The 19,897-nt window shown below is 48.0% G+C and overlaps 1 protein-coding gene and 1 pseudogene across 1 annotated transcript; one reads left to right on the forward strand and one right to left on the reverse strand.

The window, feature by feature from the left end:
* On the forward strand, positions 1-7,332 carry LOC115316095 (annotated as a pseudogene).
* Positions 7,333-11,211: 3,879 nt separating this feature from the next.
* LOC115316089 lies at positions 11,212-17,116 on the reverse strand. The gene is made up of 2 exons (XM_042287233.1): positions 16,897-17,116; positions 11,212-11,748 (listed from the first exon to the last, which is right to left on the reverse strand). Exons 1-2 carry the CDS (start codon positions 16,976-16,978, stop codon positions 11,297-11,299), a joined length of 534 nt encoding a protein of 177 aa, XP_042143167.1. The 5' UTR covers positions 16,979-17,116; the 3' UTR covers positions 11,212-11,296.
* Between the last annotated feature and the right edge of the window lie 2,781 nt (positions 17,117-19,897).

A 19,897-nucleotide genomic window follows, 5' to 3' on the forward strand; every position in this document is an offset into this window, starting at 1 on the left:
ATGTCGGAAGAACTTAGCATAGTTTTCAGAGACCCGGATACCGACGAACTTGACCATCACCGTCTTGGAGTGGCGATCACAGGTGAGACGAATTTGACCACGCTTCGAGTTTGAAATCCTCAGCATTGTGTCCGTTGTTTTGCTCAAAGGGAACAAAGCATTTTTTTTTTTTTCGGTATAGACGAAGATTTTTGTTTTAATGAAATCCAGCGAGGGATTGTCATGGGCGATACCCGATCAAATGAGCACTTTATATACATGATCAATTACCACACAACGTGGAATAAGCTCGCTGTGGTTCGGATATTTACAGGCAACGCAATCTAGGAAATGCTCACGCATATCACATTTTATTTATATCGAATCACTCGAAACCACTTACACTACGAAAGCGTCTGAGTAGCTTTGGTATGGTGAAAAATATTCATCACTATTGTCGTCGGCACTTGACACAAATAAGCTAGAATGAAAAAAAACAAAAACAAGAAAAACATCAACAACAGAACTTGAATATTTTGCGCCCTATTAACCCCCCCCCCCCCCCACCCCCCCCCCCCTCAAAAAAAATCTTGAGGTAGTTTATTTATTTTGTTTATGCGGTTACGTACATCTCTTAGAGAACACTATTGTAGGGGAGTTGCAACACAAGCATATGCTAGAGAATAAATGAACAATAGACAATTCAAAAAATAACAACAATGTTTCAGACGCCTAGAAATAACAAGCGTCGTGAAAACCTGTAAAGGACCTGTTCGGCGGTTTATTGACAATTATGTTGTTCAAACAATTCCATTCATAAATAGTAAAAAAATAAATAAATACAGGGGGCGGAAACATATGTGCTCTTTGAAAAAAAAGATTTTAGCGATCGCTTCTTTGTTTAAATATAACACGTAGAACCTTCGTACGAATATTTTTGTTTATGACGCTGGGTGGAGCATTACAGATAGTGTAAAATAATACAAAAAAAACCGATATTTAACCGTAAAAATGTTGATTTGTTTTTAAATGAGTTTCCATACGAAAAAGGCTTTCAGTGTTTGTAACGCGAAAACCAAAAATCAATGTTGCTTATAAAAACAAAACAAAAAACAGCACGTTACGGAAACGTTCCGGTTTTTTAAATTTAAATTATGATGGAAGTATGCCAACAATAGCAATAAATAACTCAGCGGTATAGCCGATACAGTACGCGACACTGTTAACGCGAGCATATTAGGCAATTTTCTGCATTTTACTCCGAGTAACGACGACCACCGAATTTTAAGTTTTAAGTTCCTACCCTGAATAAAGACTTTCCGCCACGCTAGCTGTTTTCGTGGCAGCTGCTTCATCTTCAGAGAAAGAGAGAAAAAAAAAGGGAAAAAAAAAAAAAGAAAACAGAGAAATCTGGCGATCGTTTGTTCCGTTTGTTCGCGCTAACAGTGTCGCGCGCCGCTGTATACAACAGATGCGCAACCGCGTAGGAGACTTTCGCATTCGTCTCTGAACAGAGGGGAAACGACGTCCGACATGCACGGACGCAAGCTCACACGAGAGGGCACACTGCCAGGCTCCACTGGCTACGTGCTCCAGCGAATGTGGAAGTGAAGTGTGCGCACGAGATTACATCTGGAAGATAATCGAATGACACCCCCGCGGGGCCGCACAATGTAATCTCGGGTGACCAACGCGTGGGAAGGAAAATACTGCCTTTATCAGTCGCATTACATAAAACTCATCAAAAAATAACAACTGATTTGATCTCTGTGGAAAAAAAAAGAAAAAAGGTTTAGTCCTAACTTTATCGACAACCGTAGTTGTATCACCGTGCCTATCGTGCAACCGCGGTTGTGAAACGTGCCTCAAAAAGCGGGGACTGCACCTGGAAAAACTAAGCTTTATAATTATTTCTGTGTGTACTATCTACGGCCATCAACTCACACTGCGTTAAAAAGAAACCAAGGGAGAACTCGCATCTTCTGTGGAGGGGCGGTAACCGGTAGGGTACTAGACATATCGACGGGCACTCCCTCGGACGCTTCCGAAAAGTGGTGAGTCTACTTCCTGTAGAAATGAGTTCTTCCGAAACACATTTATATGAACGTATTAGTTGAACGCACTCAAGTATCGGACTATTTTGTAGAGATACAGGAGGTGGATGTTAGGTCTGTCCTCATCAGCTGTCGACCAGCTGCCATCACGCGCACACGCACATATTTATTTTTTTTTTAGTTCTAATTCTAAAAGTTTCGCACAAAGTAATTTAACGAACAAAATTGTGGTGCGACAAAAAAAAAAAAAAGAAAAAAAGAAAAAGAAAAACTACTTTTGAGATATTTATAAGTTTGATACGGCCAGTTAGTTTTTTGCCGATCGTTTTTCATTGTGAACTTTCTTTTCAAACATGATGCTCTTTCAAAAGGGGCAAAGTGACAATTTCCGTTCACATCACCATAAAGCGAGTGTGACCTCTCCCTCAGTGTCTAAATAAAGGTGGTCGATTCTTCATATTTTTTAGTTCCTTCGCGAATTAATTATGCAATCCACTCCCTTTCTTGTTTCAAAGAAAAATGTGTGTGTGTGTGGGAAAGGGGGGGGGGGGGGTACGTGCATACCATTAAAGTTTTGAAAAGTCACGCGGACGCCTACAATGAATCAATACGGGAATGCAAACCAACAATTAATTCGTTATTGGAAAATAATTTTTTTCTTTATTGTTATTGGAAAATAATACAATAGTCAGGAAATTAAAATAAGAAAAGAAAATCTATCCGGATTTTTGAGGCAGTTAATTTCACTCGAAGGAATTTATTTCACTCATACAGGCGTACCGTTATTTTGCGACATTGTCAACTGAAATATCTCATCAAGGTTACATTGTGGCACGTTATTATTTGTTGAAACGATTACATTAACTAGCGTCTATTAACCCGCTGGCGCCTTATCGCAACCTCTAGCTTTGTACCTGTTCCACGAGTGGTAACTTTAGTGCACTACTACGCTTCTCACGCGCTCAAAGTCTTTCTGAAAATGACTTATTTAGTGGTTTTCGATAACGCTGAGCAAGTTTCTAATTGGAACCATATGTCTATTTTTATTAATTAAAAAGTTAATTAACGAATTTTAGTTAATTAGTCGACTGATTGTTACGATTATCCCCCTATAATATGTCCCCCTGGCCGTATAACTCACCTCCACAAGCGGCATAAGTCTAACTTTCACGGCTTTTTTTAAACAAATCTGTTAAGCTTAATAAAAAACACCCTGTATATATATATATATATATATATATATATATATATATATATATATATATATATATATATATATATATATATATATATATATATATATATATCCGTTTTCCCTCGGCACACCCATTTACGCCGGTAGCAAATTCCATTCTGGGATGGTTCGTACAAAAATTAATTCTTATTTAATATATACAATGAAGCACAAATTACCGTGTAGTCATTACAAGTCGAGTAAGAAAAGCTTGAGGTGTAAGGTGCTAGTAAAAAAAAAAACAGTCTAGATCTCGTTTCACTTCTGTTGTGCTTAGGAAGCGGTGGTACCTCTGCAGTACAAACCAAGCAGCAACAGATTGGAGGCGCTCAGTACATCGACTTATAAACATGGGAAACCGGATCCCACACAGGACGAGCATATTCCAGAATTGACCTAACGTACGCTGGATATACGGTTTCTCTAACATCGCTAGTTCAATCCCCACCCCGGCCTGTTTCGATCTGGATGAGCCTCGTACCGGCGTGCGGTCGTGTATCACTACTGAGTGGTGCACGTTAAAAACCCCAGGCCAGCATTTGTACCGCACTGGCTAAATTGCTAATCTACAGATGGGAGACAAGTCGCCCGTTGAAGCAGACTAAGTTCTAGGCTGTATAAACATACACACATTCCAATTTGTTTTTGTTGCTAACATCGCTACTAACATGCTTGCGGTTGCGCCGTAAAAAAAGCCAAAAGACTGCCCGCCATGCTATTCGCTTACGTTGACCATGAACCATCCTCAGCAAATATCACACAAAAATAAGAGTAAATTTCATTAATTGTTTTTCGGTGAACATTACGTGAAGGCATTTGCTAACGTTTAGGGAGGTTCTGCTCTTCGTGCACCATATTTGAACGCATTTGAGGTCCCTCACAAGCTGCGCGAAGTCCGTCTCACCAGACACACTATACAATACATTACACAATCATCCGCGAACAAACGTACGTTACATGAAACTGCAGGGGAAATGTCAGTAACAAATATTAGAAAAAGAAGCAGCCTAAGGGCGGACCCCTGCGGCATTCCAGATGTAAGAGGAACAGCGCGTGTGCGGATTTTTTTTTTTTATTCACAAGTTCAGAGAAACTCCGAAAGGGTACATATGCGTGCACTTGTCTTTTTTGTTCATTTTTCTCCATCCGTTGAAAAAAAAAAAATGAATAGCCATGTACGTAAGCGAAGTTTAGCGCGAGGGGCATAATAATAATTACGAATTTTTGATGGTCAGCCAGTGTTGCCGAATGGGCACCCCCATGAATGAAAACACTGGGCCCATTCCCGCTCCAGGAATGGCTGAACTCCACCATTCCATTCCTTTAATTCCTAAATGCGAAAAAAGAAGAAAAGAAGTGGCAACTGACAGCCAGCCACATGGGGATACTGGAAAAAGGCAGCCTAAAGCTGCTGACGTTATCAAACGCAGGGACGACTGCAAAAGTATGCAAAAATTTCCTCAAAGCGTTCATTTTACTAAGCCGAAGAGAAGAGTGGTCTTACAGGCGCTTCGTGACACTGGGTGTCACTGCAGACATCGATCGTGCGATTGAGCGTAGAAGGCTCGCTAGTCGCAACAGACGCCAAAAATTTAAAACACCCATTTTCTTCGCAATCGGACCGTATACCTTCCTTAGATACATGGTTAGCGTGCTGTTTGTTAGATAAGACCTTGAAAATGCCTAGTTCGTGCGTGGCACAAGAAGAAGCTAACTTGCTCTCTGCTTCGAATACTTGCAAGCACCGCAAGTGCGCTGTTAAAAGCGACCGCCGCGGTGACCTGCCCCAAATCTCCACGCACTGCATCAAGAACAAAAAAAAAAAAAAAACGCTAAACCGCTGACAAAGTGCAGTTGGTATACGGCACCAGCGCAAGGGAGTGTAGCAGCCTATTATAGAACGTATACCTTAAAACGTAAACTTTTATGGTTGCTGTACGATTCTTGCAATTTCTTAACATATTAAATCCAATTCTTTACTTGTGTTCCACGCAAACACTGTAGAAGATCGGCTGGGTTAAAACCAGGGAGTTGAACCGGTCATTTTTCCTGTCCGATTTGGATTCAGTCGCATTGGATTTTGTTCCGGTTCGGTTCTGGTTCGGTGATGCTCTTGAAGTAACGGTTCGGTTACCGGTTCCACCAAGCGCGAACCAGTTACAACCGATTCGATGATCAGTCTGTTCTTAGGTTCGAAATTTGAGTGAAAATCAAGTTTCTTGCTCCTTCCCGCGATATCCTTGTCTCCCACGCGATATTTAGTTATACTTGAGGGCCAACCTTTTGTGGCAATGAAACCAAAGCTGTTCGGGCGAGCGCACGGGCGCTCGCCCGACACCTCGAGCGTCAATGAAAAGTATGCACGCGCACTCTTCACTTCTAAAATGCCACAGAAAGCCGAGCCCGAGTATTGTCCACTCTTGCGAAATCGACGGCACCCAGCGGCTAGAACAGAAAGCTGTGGCGGCAGGTTCGCTCTCCAGCTTTCTCGAGCGAATCAGATATTCACAGCGCCTGGTGGTCTAAAGACGAAGCCGTGAAAGTAGGTTCGAAAACATGTGGTGAGAATCCCCAATAGTAAAGGTCGAATATTCAGTATCGTTTCATGGTGCCTTTTAAGCCCTCCGGGTATTTGAGCGCACAGTTGAATGTTGTAGAAAATAAATACTTTAAAGGGGCGATCCATCAATTTTTGTGCTTGGCGCAAATACCGCTTAGAACAAATCCCTGTAATGGCCTATGAAACACGCGTTAGTTTTTCACCACACGCAATGAAAATCGCAATTTTTTTTTAACGCCAGTAGCGTTCACTTCTTTAACTCGGAGCCAGGACAAGAGGCCACCTAATCTGGAGCCGATTATATGCCGCCAATGTTGACCATAGCCACGCGCTGGGGCTGGCAAAGCACAGGACACGCGCTGAGTTCCAGACATTGTTATGGTTCGCGGCTATTGTCGTCATTGCCGCGATTGGAAACGGGCCACTACCCGAATGCTTGTCGAGCTATTGATTATCATGAGCCCGAATCGAGTGCTCACGCAATGCTCAGGTCCAATCTATGAGCCGCATTCAAACATCGGCACTGGGGGGGGGGGGGGGGGGGGGGGGGGGGGGTACTGTGATTGCCCAGCTACGTCATCAAGTTTTGGGAAGGAGAGATTGCACAAAAACTCTCGATTTTGTCTTCGAAATTATACGACAATAAAGGAGTTTCTTGGACAGTGGCGTTGCGTGAGAGTATACTTGGATCCCAATAGTGTCAGTAAATTCGTGTAGAATGAAAAAAAAAAAAACAAAAAAAACATTTCAAGCGAATATTGTTACACGGCCCCTTTAATTTTGAGCACTACTGCCCCTAGAAGACCTGAATGTACATATAGACACCAGGAAAGCCCCTCTGAGTTAGGTTAATTTTTGCATTGATTCCAATCTTCAGGAGCTTGTAAAGGCAGAACAGTTACTTGTTGCGCGACGCCCCCTTCAAAGAGGATTTTTTCACGCCAGACTCCCCAGCCACGTTACGCTTTCTGGCCCTCCGTTTCGCAGCAGGTTTCTTGCTCGCCCCGACTTTCCTGTTCTTCGCTGGGGATGACCGACCACGTGCGGACCTGCTGCGCCTTGACCTTCGCCTCTTGCTCTTCCCTGACGTCGCCTTCCTTGCCCTGGACCTCCTAGTCGTGGCGCGGGAACCTCTAGCCCTCGAGCGCGATGACGGGCGGCGCCTGGTGCGCCTCGTCGTTCTTCGCTTTGCCGGAGTCGCGGAAGACGACCTGGAGCGGCTCCTGGAGACAGCAGCCCTGTTCCTCTTGCGTCCCCGGGCTCGGGAAGGGGACGCCATGGAGGCACCCTCACTGTTCCCACTGGTGGATGCGGGTGCCATGAGAGAGGATTTAGTCCGGCCGGCTTGAACTTTCTCTCTGTCGCACGGTCGGATAGTTACAGCGATCTCGCTTAAAAACCGGGCACAGTCAAAGTCTCCTGCGAGAATACACGAGAACCGCGACAGTCGGTCTCGAGACATGCGAGATGACGTTTGGAACTATTGGCCGGCTGATGTCCATTAAGCTCTTTCACTCACAAACAAAAATATAATCCATTTACGCTATCCGACGCAACATATAGAAAATTACTTTATCGGCTCCCTTCAAAAGTAATAATAGAAGAATTACCGCAGTAGTCCTATATTTGTCGAATATTTTTTTTTTCATCTTTAGGTTTACGAGTAGATCATATGATTGTCGTCGCTCTACATGATACAGGGAATATTCAATGGGGGGCATAGCTGAGTCCACAGCTGCCGAGCGCGTGCCGACGGCGAGCTTCCACATTTATTTTGCACCATGCATTCCACACCCAAGATTGCCGGTCTTAGCAGCCTATAAGTAAGAGTTCTGTCTGAGCATGCGCTGTGAACAGCGCACTCAAATATGGCGTCCAGTGGACACTTCCTATAGATAGAATTCATTGAACGCAAGGTTTTTGTTCCTGGTTCAGACAAACTGTCTTTACGAATAGAATGCTCCGCTATACGGAGATAAACTGAGGGAGAGGAGCATGCAGCGATGTGACAGCGCCGAGCACTGATTGGGAGGATCAGTGGGTAGGTGCAAAGGCCTTTCTCTCTCCCTACTGTCTCCCTTCAGTCAGAGAGAACAAGAGCGTCGTTTGCTCCTCGCGCAAGACCAGGCGTTTGAACGCCAAACACCAGGGGGGCTATGTTGCGCTTTTTGCACTCCCAGGAGACTAGGGAGAGGGAAGTGACGTCAACGACAAGGCAAATGCAGATTGGATGTTGACAGAAGAAAACGAAATCAACACCCAATCTGCGTTTGCTGTGTCGTTGACGTCACTTCCCTCTCCCTAGTCTCCTGGGAGTGCAAAAAGCGCAACATAGCCCCCCAGGTCTTGCGCGCTCGCGTTCGAACGCCAGGCCTTGCACGCTCTCGGACCGGAAATTCGGAAGTTCCTCCGTTGACACCGAGAAAGCCGTCTGAATCGAACAAACTAGACTCAGGCCTGCCTATCATGCCAGGGCCTAGGCGGTCTTGGCATGGGACCTCGGTCTACTTACGGACTGGCTGTGCTGCTTGCTAGCGAGCCGGAACCTCGCGGGCAGGCGACGTCGGGCGCCGAACGGGAACGCGGACTCCCCTTGGATGTCGGCAAGGCGCGCCAAGGACGTCGTAGCCTCCTCTTCGGGACTGCCTGATCGGTTCTTGAGCTTCCAGCGATCCCGAACCTGCGTCCGACTTCTGTGACCGCCCGCGTTCCGAACAAGGCACCGATCCCGCGGTACACGCGATCTCGCGCTCGCGCTTGTGGCGCCTTCGTTCTCTTCGTCTCAGATCCTCGGCGTATCGCAGAGCTCTGATCTGCGCAGATTTGATCGGTGCTCAAGGTGCGCTCGCGCTAGCGCTCCCGTATATGTTGACACATTTCACCGCATTACCACATAAGGATATTGCGAATCGCCATCTGGTGATTTTTATGGAATTTTCAAGAGTCAGGATACACTGGGATCCCCGACTTTCCCCCTATCCCTTAATCCCAAGATAAACAACAAACGTTTTTATTTACTATAACACAACCGATTTCGAGAAGCCTCCACATTCACGCTCCTTAGCACTGACAAAACTAAAGGAATGACAAGACCAGCGCAGGTGCGTTTGCCAAAGTGAGGATCACCGTCGAGACTTGAGCACCCTCTTATCCGCCGATTGAAATATCAGAGATCGTCTCATTTTCTTGGACGTTAGCAGTATTAGTGGTTATGCGTTACAGGTAACGGTGTTACCGGTATTGCTATACTTTTTCGGTAATGTAGCAAAGTACTCGTTACGTTTTTTTTTTAATTTTTTTTTTAAACAGTAACGAACGACGTATTTCGTTACTTATTTCGAGTAACATGTAACGTAGTTACGTCGTTACCTCTACCCAAAACATTAAAAAAAAAGTTACATCATACTTTTTTAATGTTTTAGGCGCTAATCTGAATTCTTTAACTCATCGCACACACCTTCAAAATCAAAACCGCAAAAAAAGATAAGGTAATTATGTTAAATTCTGCATGGGAATAGCGTTTCTTGAGACATGGCGCTTATGCCTCATCAAAACGGGACAGCGTTTTGATTCACGAATAAAAAGTAACGTGCGTTACTCTTATCGGTAATCGTAATGGTAACTCGTTCCTTCTATTTTGTGGTAACGAAGAACGGTAACATGTTCTTTTCATTTGCAAGTCACGAATGACGTATTTCGTTACCTTTTTTTCTTTACCTCCTTCAACACTGGACGTTAGTGCCGCCAGAATACTTCGTTTTTTCCCGACCACGAGACGCCGAGAAGCTGAGATGAAGAGGACGAAGGTACCAGAAGCGCGAGCGCGAGATCGCGTGTACCGCGGACCCAGTGCCTCATTTGGAACGAGGGCAGTCACAGGAGTCGGACGCAGGTTCGGACCCGGAAGCTCACGAACCGGCCAGCAGTCCCGAAGAGGAGGCTACGACGCCCTTGGCGCGCCTTGCCAACATCCAGGGGGAGTCCGCGTTCCTGATCGGCGTCCGACGTCGCCTGCCCGTGAGGTTCCGGCCTACTAGCAAGCAGCAACCAGTCCGTAAGTAGACCGAGCTCCTATGCCAAGACCGCCTAGGCCTTGGCATGATAGGCAGGCCCGAATCTATAGTTTGTTCGATTCAGACGGCTTCCTCGGTGTTGATGGAGGATCTCCCAAATTTCCGGTTCGAGAGGGCGCAGGGTGAGGCGTTCGGCGTTCGAACGCCAGGCCTTGTGCGAGGAGCAGACGACGCTCTTGTTCTCTCCGATTGAAGGGAGGTAGTAGTGTAAGCGAGCGCCATTGTGTGTCGGACCTTTTATTTTATTTCCCCAGGCGGATTCCTGAAGTCGCCTACACGAAGCTCGGAGTGCACGAAGGTTGTGTTCTCGTAAGCTTGTATTTACAGTGACTTCTCGACGTCCAGGGAATCACGCGTGTATTTCCGCGCCATGAAGGCGCGACTGGCTAGCGTCAGACCGGATGCGGCATCTAGTTACAGTCAGGCGAGACCAGGGGGGCTATGTTGCGCTTTTTGCACTCCCAGGAGACTAGGGAGAAGGACGTGACGTCAACAACGCAGCAAATGCAGATTGGATGTTGATTTTGTTTTCTTCTGTCAACATCCAATGTTCGTTTGCTCTAGTCGTTGACGTTACTTCCTTCTTCCAAGTCTCCTGGGAGTGCAAAAAGCGCAACATAGCACCCCAAGCTGCGCAGCACCACTATGCGGCAGTCTACCTGCGGTACTCGGAGCGAGAGCGTTGTGTGATGGTGGTACGCGACCACCATAGTTTCCATCGTGTAACCTAAATTTGTAGTTCCGAGAATATGAAACCCAGTGATTCTTTAATTACCAAAAGCCCAGTTGTCAAGACCTCGTTTATTTTCCAGATTATATTTTATTTTAGACTATTTTGTTAACAGTAGGGAGAGAGAAAGGCTTTTGCACATACCCATTGATCCTCCCAATCAGAGCTCGGCGCTCTGACATTGCTGCTGCTCCTCTCCCTCAGTTTATCTCCGTACAGCGGATATATAATCTCAGTGAATACTCCCTATAGGTGGTATTCACTGGACACCATATTTGAGGGCTCTGTTTAGAGCGGATGATCAGAACAAGCTCAAATTAATAGGCTGCTTAGGCCGGCAATCTCGATGATGCGGGATGCACGTTGCAGAAGAACTGTGGAAGCTCGCCATCGGCACGCGCTCAGCAGTCGCGCACACAGCTATGGCCGCCATTGAATACTCCCTATATCGTGTAGAGCGGGGACAATTATGTGATCTAATCGTACTGAAAAAGTAAAAAAAAATATTCGACAAATATAGCACTACTATGGTAATTATTCTATTATTACTTTTGAAAGGAGCCGATAAATTAGTTTCTATGTTGCTGCGGATAACGTAAGTGGATTTTATTTTTGTTTGTGCTTGAATGGGTTTAATGGACATCAGCCTGCCAACAGATTCAAATGTCACCTCGCATGTCTCGAGACCGACTGTCGCGGTTCCCATGTATGCTTGCAGAGGCCCAGACGTGCGACACGGTGCGACAGAGAGAACGTCCAGGCCGGGTGGACTAAATCGTTTCTCATGGCACCCGCATCCAGCAGCGGGGTAGGCGAGGGCGCCTCCATGACGTCCCCCTCCCGAGTCCGGGGACGTAAAAGGAACAGGGCTGCTGCCTCCAGGAGCCGTTCCAGGTCGTCTTCCGCAACTCCGGCAAAGCGAAGAACGAGGAGGCGCACCAGACGCCGCCCGTCATCGCGCTCGAGGGCTAGAAGTGCCAGCGCCACGACTAGGAGGTCCAGGGCAAGGAAGGCGACGTCAGGGAAGAGCAAGAGGCGAAGGTCTAGACGCAGCAAGTCCGCGACTGTTCGGTCGTCCCCAGCGAAGAACAGGAAAGTCGAGGCGAGCAAGAAACCTGCTGCGAAACGGAGGGCCAGAAAGCGCAACGTGGCTGGAGAGTCTGGCGTGACAAAATCCGCTTTGAAGAGAGCGTCGCGCAACAAGTAACTATTCCGTCTTTGCAGGCTCCTGGAGATTGGAATCAAGGCAAAATTCAAGACAAAATTAAAAAAAAATGCAGCTCTCAGTAATGCTCAGAATTAAAGAATTCATTTCTTACAATACTCTACTGCGCCCTCAATTACACGGAGGGCTTAAAAGGGACCATGAAAGTGTACTGAATATCTGAACTTTACTATTGGCGATTTTCACCACGTGTTTCCGAACCTACTTTCACGGCTTCGTCTTTAGACCACCAGGCGCTGTGAATATCCGATTCGCTCGAGAAAGTTGGAGAGCGAACCTGCCGCCACAGCTTTCTGTTCTAGCCGCTGGGTGCCGTCGATTTCCCAGGAGTGGACAATACTCGGGCTCAGCTTTCTGTGGAATTTTAGAAGTGAAGAGTGCGCGTGCACACTTTTCATTGACGCTCGAGGTGTCGGGCGAGCGCACGGGCGCGAAAACAGCTTTGGCTTCATTGCCACAAAAGGTTTATAGACGCTTTGCACACGCGCCAGATTGAGCCGCCATAGCTGACCTTCTCCTGTTTTACCGAGATGCCGAGCCACCGAAGCGGGCGTTTATGAGCCTCCAAAGAGGTCTATGATGAGGAAAAGGACGCAGTAGCGCCTAAAGTCGCAATAACCTGTTCTGCTGTGATAATGATGACGTGAAGCGAACGGAATAAGAGGAAACAAAAACTGAAGGTCGCTTATGGCGGCGCCCATGCACAGCTGCTGCAAAGCGTCTATAACTAAATATTGCGTGGGAGACAAGTTATATCGCGGCAAGGAGCAAGAAACTTGATTTCCACTCAAATTTCGAACCTAAGAGCACACTGATTATCTTTCTTTCCAGAATTTCTTTTTTACTTTATCGTTATCCGGTCATGTCTAAACGGTTCCAGACGCGTGACCAAATGCTGCTCTCGCATTGGACGTGACGCGAGCACTCCATTTCTCCTCGACATGCGCTCGGTTACCCCTTGGTAAACCTTCGATTTAGTGTTCAGAATTTCCACTATACTAATTGCACATCCGAGTTAAGAATGCGTCAGAACCTCCGTCTCCAGCGCGAGCTTTCCGCGAGAGTGAGTATGTACACTTTCAATCTTCTATAGCGGAAGCGCAAGCACTCTCAAAGCTGACGGCCAGTCTAATATCCCCGTTGTGCACTTGGAGAGACAATGGAATTTACGAGGAGACCTAGCGAGAATCTCGAAGGACCCTTTGACCTACCCTCTTAGAAAAAAAAAAAAAAAAAAAGGTAGTAGTACTTACTAACTAAAAGTTAGTAACTACTTGTCAGAAGTTTCGCTACCTTTTTAGTAACTGCACTTAGTAACGGTCAATTTATACCCTAGTTGCAACAATCGTTGGCATCTCCCAACTGTTGTTGAGCTCAACGATAGGGAGTATTCACTGGGCGCCACATTTGTGGGTGCTGTTTAGAGCGCATGCTCAGAACGAGCTCACATCAATAGGCTGCTAAGACCGGCACTCTTGATGGTGCGGAATGCACGTTGCAAAAGAACTGTGGAAGCTCGCCATCAGCACGCGCTCAGCATTCGCGCACACAGCTATGGCCACCAGTGAATACTCCCTATACTGCGTTCACCTTAAGCTGAGACTGCAGCCAATGCCACAAGCACGAGAGCTCGAGGTCGCTGCTTTGAAGCGTTCTTCAACAGAACGAGCGCTCGCGCTAGACATGCACGTCTCAAATCTGGGAGCACGGGATAGCTCGCGCTTGCAGCTTTGGCTGCGGTCTCAGCTTAAGGGTGAACGGAGTATAAGTTGTCCAGTGTGACACAGTACATAGGTCGAACGAACCCAGTTGAAACGCGCGTCACGGGCACCGTGGTCACGGGACACAGTTGAAACCGAAACAAAACCAAACTTGATGTCACATTACCTTTTTTCTTTTTTAAAGTGATGCAAATGAATTATATTCACACTTTGCATTCATTATAAACGTTTAAAACAAAATAAATTTATTTTTGTTCGTTTTTTAGAGTAAAGACACGATAATAGAACGTTTCACCCGAATTCAAGCAAGAGAGACATCTTAGCGGCACCGGCATCACAACGGCCGCCCTCGCCGAGCTTTAACTTCTGCGACGTGCCGTGATCGTTCTATGCGGAGCGCAAGTTCGTCTGCTTTTTGCACAGAGGTTTTGATATCAGAAAGCCGAGCTCTTATTGACCGACTGAAAAAAGAAAAAATAGTGGGAAGGCCTCAAGGTTCTTAGTATTGAGGTCTACCCACTATCATTTCAATCAAAGCCACTACACGCTGTATAAATATCCCCATAACCCAATTTTTTGCGCAAGAAGCAGACGACTTGCTCTCCGCATACTTCGTTCACCCTTAAGCTGAGGCTAGAAGCTCCACTTTCAGCGCGAGCTCGCTGGCTTCCGCAGTGCTTTCGTTGAGCGTGCCTGCGCGTTCACACTTGTGTTAGCATCAAGGGCAGAAAACTTGCGCTGAAGGCGGAGCTTCTAGTCTCAGCTTAAGGGTGAACGGAGTATAGCGGCAGCTCTATAGCCCCGAATCATACCTCTTAAGACAATATTTTCTTCTATGATACTTTCTAGATACCCCTTAAGACAATAGTTTCTGCTATGGTATTTTCTAGATACCTCCCCCAAATCCTCCGCAATAGTAAGTGCTTCGTTGGCGCTGGCCATCGGCGGCGATCCGGCGGACGCCGCCATCTTTAGCTCTATTGGGGCGAACTCCCATCAGTTAAACGAGGTAGGCCAGCTCCGTTGAACTCAATGATCGTTAGCGGCTCAATGACAGTTGGCACCGCCGTGTAACTCCGGCCGATCGCGATTGAGTCAACTGTCATTGGCTGAGTGGCAGTTAAGAGCGCTAGTGTAACTAGGGTATTCGCAGCGTTACTTACTCCAGAAGCTAGTAACGCTTACTAACCAACCTATAGACGGTGGCAGGTTAAGAGTTCAAGGGAAGCTCCTCTCACCTCTTTCCACTTTAGCAGAGCGAACGCCGGAAAGGAGGTCGCCCCTTCTCCAGCGTTCGCTGTACTAAAGTGGAAAGAGGTGGGAGGAGCTTCCCCTGAACTCTGAACCTGTCACCGAATATGGTATCTTTCATTACCTTTAGCTAGTAACGGGCACTAACTCCCACAAGACCTATTAACCTCTACTACCTCTAAGCAGTAGCTGTTTTTACCTTCAGAAAGGGAAGAACCTTCCTCCTGGCAAAAAGGCAAGAAGTTTCCCCCTTTGTCAATGCACATCGTAGTAATGAATAAGTTATTAACGATGCGCGCTACCTCTCGAACCCAGGTGGTCGAGTCAGCGTCAAATTCAAAATTGGCAAATATATATATATATATATATATATATATATTAACGCTGGAGTATATTTTATTTTCACGCTGTTTCCATGCACATTAGCACACGTGTTGTACATTTAACACATAGAGGGAATCAGAACAAAGAAGTCGGTTGGTCAGTGACCTCCTCGTCCCTGAACGATGTTACAAATACGGTGCTGCTTTAGCACAAATATTGTTCTACAAGATTGTTGCAAAACATTCCAAGGAATGTATCTCTTACTAAGAGGTAACGGTACGCAGAGTAATTATTTGCGACAGTCTATAAAACAGCGCTCCCATAGGTTCCCAGCAGCCATGTTCTCGCTTCCCGCATAGCAGCTGTGGTTACTACCTGTCACGCGTTTGGGTAATAAATAGCTAGCAGAAAGATAGTAACTGTCAGAGAAAGGTAGTGACGGTCAGAAAAGGGTAGTAACTGCTGCAGTTACTAACTTTTTACTAGGATTTTTCTGAGTGTATGCTCCATCTCACAAACATCTGCAGTTCTGACAAAGGCGCGGGCCCGAGTGAAAAAATTGGGTTGTGTGGTATGTTTATACAGCCTAGAACTTGGTCTGCCTCACAGGGGCGACGAGTCTCCCAGCTGTAGATGAGCAATTTAGCCAGTGCGGTACAGCCGCTAGCCTGGGGTCTTTAACGTGCACCACGCAGTAGTGATACACGACCGCACGCCGGTACGATGCTCATCCAGATCGAAACGGGCAGGGGTGGGGATTGAGCCCAGGATCCTTGGGTTCTGCAGCGCGAGCTTTCGCTCCACGTGCTCCGAGCTGGTGTGCGCTAGCCCACTCGGCCACCGATCCCCCCGGGCGCGAGTGAGTGGCTTTGGAAAGTGCCATAAATGCGCGAGTTCTCGAGCATACGAGGCATTCTGCTGATTTAGGCTCACACACCTGTGCCTTTGTCTGCACTGTAGACATTTGCGAGCTGGAGATATAGAAATTCAATCTGCACTGGAACACTGAGCGCGACGTTTCGGCCAAAGTCCCAGCTCGGGTCGAATTTTCGGGTTTTCAGAACTGCGAAATTAGAACGTCGTTCATTTTTGAGACGGCAGCCCTCACTGCATCTAGACAGTGAGCACCCGGTGTGTCGAAACTTACAGTCCTTCAGTCTCTCCACGAACAAAGAGTGATTTAACAGTGCGGGTTAGTCAAAAACCCTCGCCGGTTTCTTCGCCACCGTTGCAGCTATCCAAGCGTTCGCGTTCGAAGCCGCCCAGGACCCTCTCGAAGCGGCGAGCACGAGGAGCCATTTCAGTGGAGTTGAAAACAAAAGCTGGTATATAGCGCCATGCTGCAATGGCGCAGCAGCGGCGCCCTCTCCCTTCGAGGTGTATTTCCGAGAAATTCCTCGCGCGGTCAGCCACCAGCCGCGCGGTGAGCTGGCACCTGCGGCGCCCGTTGCCCCAAGTGCTCGCGCGCAGGGGGTTCTGCGGTCGGCGCCCGCGCACTTCCCCTCCGCGTCGCGATGACGCGCGCTGGTGCGGGTGGGGGGGTTGCTCGGAGCAGCGGCAAGCCCGAGGCGAGGCCCTGGCGCCGGATCAAGTGCGCCCCGGGGGCGGCGCCCCCCGCGCCTGCCAAGGCCCCGGGAAGGCAGGCCCCGCGACCAGACGGACGTTCAACCCCGGATCCGCGAATTCAAGTCCACGAACGATGCGCCGAAAGGTTCCCGAACGGGCCATGAGACGGCGATGCGTACCTCCCGCGTTCCCACCGCCTCCGTCCGGCGAAGACCGATACGGCTCCACGTCGTTGCACCACGCTGTTCCTGCTGAATCCATCCGCTGGTGGAAGTGCTTCAAGCACGCGCTTTTGCTGCAGCCATTGTTGGCTCGCGCTAGCTCGCACGCACAGCAAAGAGTGATCCAAATCAGCTCTGGACTCTATATTTGAGGGCGATATTTAGAGCGCATGCTCAGAACAAGCTCATATTAATAGCCTGCTAAGACCGGCAATCTTGATGGTGCGGAATGCACGTCGCTAAAGAACTGCGGAAGCTCGCCGTCAGCACGCGCTCAGCAGCCGTGCACGCATCTATGGCCGCCAGTGAATACTCCCTATAGACGCTTTGCACACGCGCCAGATTGCAGTCGCCATTGCTGACCTTCTCTTGTCTTACCGAGCCACTGAACTTTAAAGCGGGCGTTGACGACCCTCCAGAAAGGCCAATGCTGGGGAGAAGGACAGTAGAATCCAAAATGGCAATAACCTGCCCTGATGGGGTGATGATAAGTGAAGGAAACGCAATAAGAGGAAAGAAACGCTGAAGGTCGGTTATGGCGACGCCCAAGCACAGCTGCTGCAAAATGTCTATATCGACCAGAGAAATTCCCCAGAATATAGTAGAGACCGCAGCAAGAACTATAGGGGGATCGGTGGCCGAGTGGGCTAGCTCACGCCAGCTTGGAGCAAGTGGAGCGAAAGCTCGCGCTGCAGGACCTCCTGGGCTCAATCCCCATCCCTGCCCGTTTCGATCTGGATGAGCATCGTACCGGCGTGCGGTCGTGTATCACTACTGCGTGGTGCACGTTAAAGACCCCAGGCTAGTGGTTGTGCTGCACTGGCTAAATTGCTCATCTAAAGCTGAGACACCAGACGTCCATTGGGGCTGACTAACTTCCGGTTCTATAAATGTACACACAACACAACTTATTTTAGCAAGAACTAGTAAAACATTCTTGGGAATGTATTCACTAGTTTTAGGCGCCACGTGTCCCCTGTTTGAATTGTGAAATCAATTTGTAGGCTTCGATGATGTGTACGTTCAGTCGCGAATTGCGATGGCAATTCACAGTAAGTATACTGGGGAAGCTCGAAGGCTACCTTATAGAACCTAGAGATCGTCAGTTCCAATATGTGACAAGAAAAGTCATCGGCCAGCGTGTTAGACAAGCCCGTTTCTCTGAAGAATTAACACTATTGCCCCCAATGGAGAACCGAGTACGGGATCGAAACGCCGCACCAGCTAGCCGTGTGATAAACCCTTTGTGCTTCCAAAGCCGGAACTACATATACCTCTCTTCAAAACATGCGTGAGGTGAACATCGCACAAGCAGCAGGTCGAGTGCATTGCCAAAGGGAGGCTCTCACTGCCGGTGAACCATTTACTACCACCCTAACAATAGGGAGTTTTAGCATATAGCGTTACCGTATAATAATAAAAGAAAAATGATACGTTTGTGTTTAGACAGCGTAATGTTGGTATGCATTTGAGGTATGGTGACACTTGTATAAATAACACATTTAGACCGTGCAGTACGATCGCTAGCGTCTTTCACGTGCATCACGCGGAAGAATGATAGACGACCGCATGCCGGTATAGGTTGCCCATCCGTATCGAAACGGTTTGAAGGCAAGATCCGTGGGTTTTTCAGCGCGAGCTTTCGCTCCACGTGCTCCGAGCTGTGGCGCGTCAACACAGTCGGCCATGGGGTGCCTCCATGTATGTCTGTCTATAGAGTGAAGACATCCATTGTTGCCCTGAATGTGCCAACGCGTGACACTCTCGCGCCCTCGGTGCGTGACTTGGGCGGTAAAATGGCGTCTATGCATTCGCCAAAGCTACGCGCTCGAGCTGGGTAACATCGGATTGTGCGCACTTCAAAATGCATAAAAAACGATTGGGCGGAAAATGGCCGAGATGTCACCACTCAAGCAAAATCGCGCGTGTGTTTGAAGGCACTCCAGTCGACCACCGATCCCCCAACGCTATATGCTGAAATCTCCCCGATGCCCTTACTTTCTGATTGTTTTAGCATGATCGTGAGAGCTGCTGGAATATAGCGGTAGCGACTTAAAGCAAGCACCTGGCACCACGAGAAAAAAAAAAAAAAAAGAAGTCTAAGCGGCGATTGCTTTTGACGCGTAACGTCGAAGACGAGCGCAAGATTTTTCGGATATTCACGAGACGTTACAACGGCCCACGGATGTTTCAACTTTCATGGGACTCTATAGGTGTTACGCCTCTGAGAGCAGTCCAAGTGCAAAGCGGTGCGCCGCAGCTTGCAGCTATTTGCTCGTCTATGACGGAGCCACGGCGACGTGATGCCGTCGCGAGGTCGAGGTCGAGTTCACGCTCACGTTCGACGAAGCGAGACGTTGTCGAACGCGTCTTCGAAAACAGGCGCGAGGCCCACCGCTCCGCGATACTCCCCGAACGGGCTCAATATAGCCTTCCCGCTGGTCGTGCCGACTTCGGAGAAGTGGCCCGGAGGGCGCGGGCCCCGCGCCAAGCACACCATCAAAGAGGTAGAACCGGCGCTATAGAGACGTGACCACGTGACCCCAGTCAAGCGTCGAACAGCCACCAACACAGTGGCGGTGAAACGGCGGTGAATTGCGCCGCGTCACGGCGGCTGGGGCGCCCGTGCAGGTGCCAGCAGTGAACGACCGCGTCGAAATCACGGCAGCTGGACGGTTCTCGCAGGAGCGGGGGTCACCTGGAGGGAAACAACGTTAAGAGTGAACACAGGCTATTGCCTTCCCCAGTCTCACTACCTAGTCACGCATGGAGAGAGATCATAAGGTAGTCACCACGCCCCGCGTTTATGAAGTCGGCAGTTACCTCGACAAGCACCCATCTTCGTCCGCCGACAAAAACAGAAATCAGCCTTTTGGGGTGACTTTAGCAATCTTTAGCAGTATATGGCTTGCTAGATCACTTTTTTATTTATGTGTGTGTGTGTGTGGGGGGGGGGGGG

This window comes from Ixodes scapularis, unplaced genomic scaffold, assembly GCF_016920785.2.
Source record: "Ixodes scapularis isolate PalLabHiFi unplaced genomic scaffold, ASM1692078v2 PGA_scaffold9__187_contigs__length_104089568, whole genome shotgun sequence".
NCBI lineage: Eukaryota > Metazoa > Arthropoda > Arachnida > Ixodida > Ixodidae > Ixodes > Ixodes scapularis.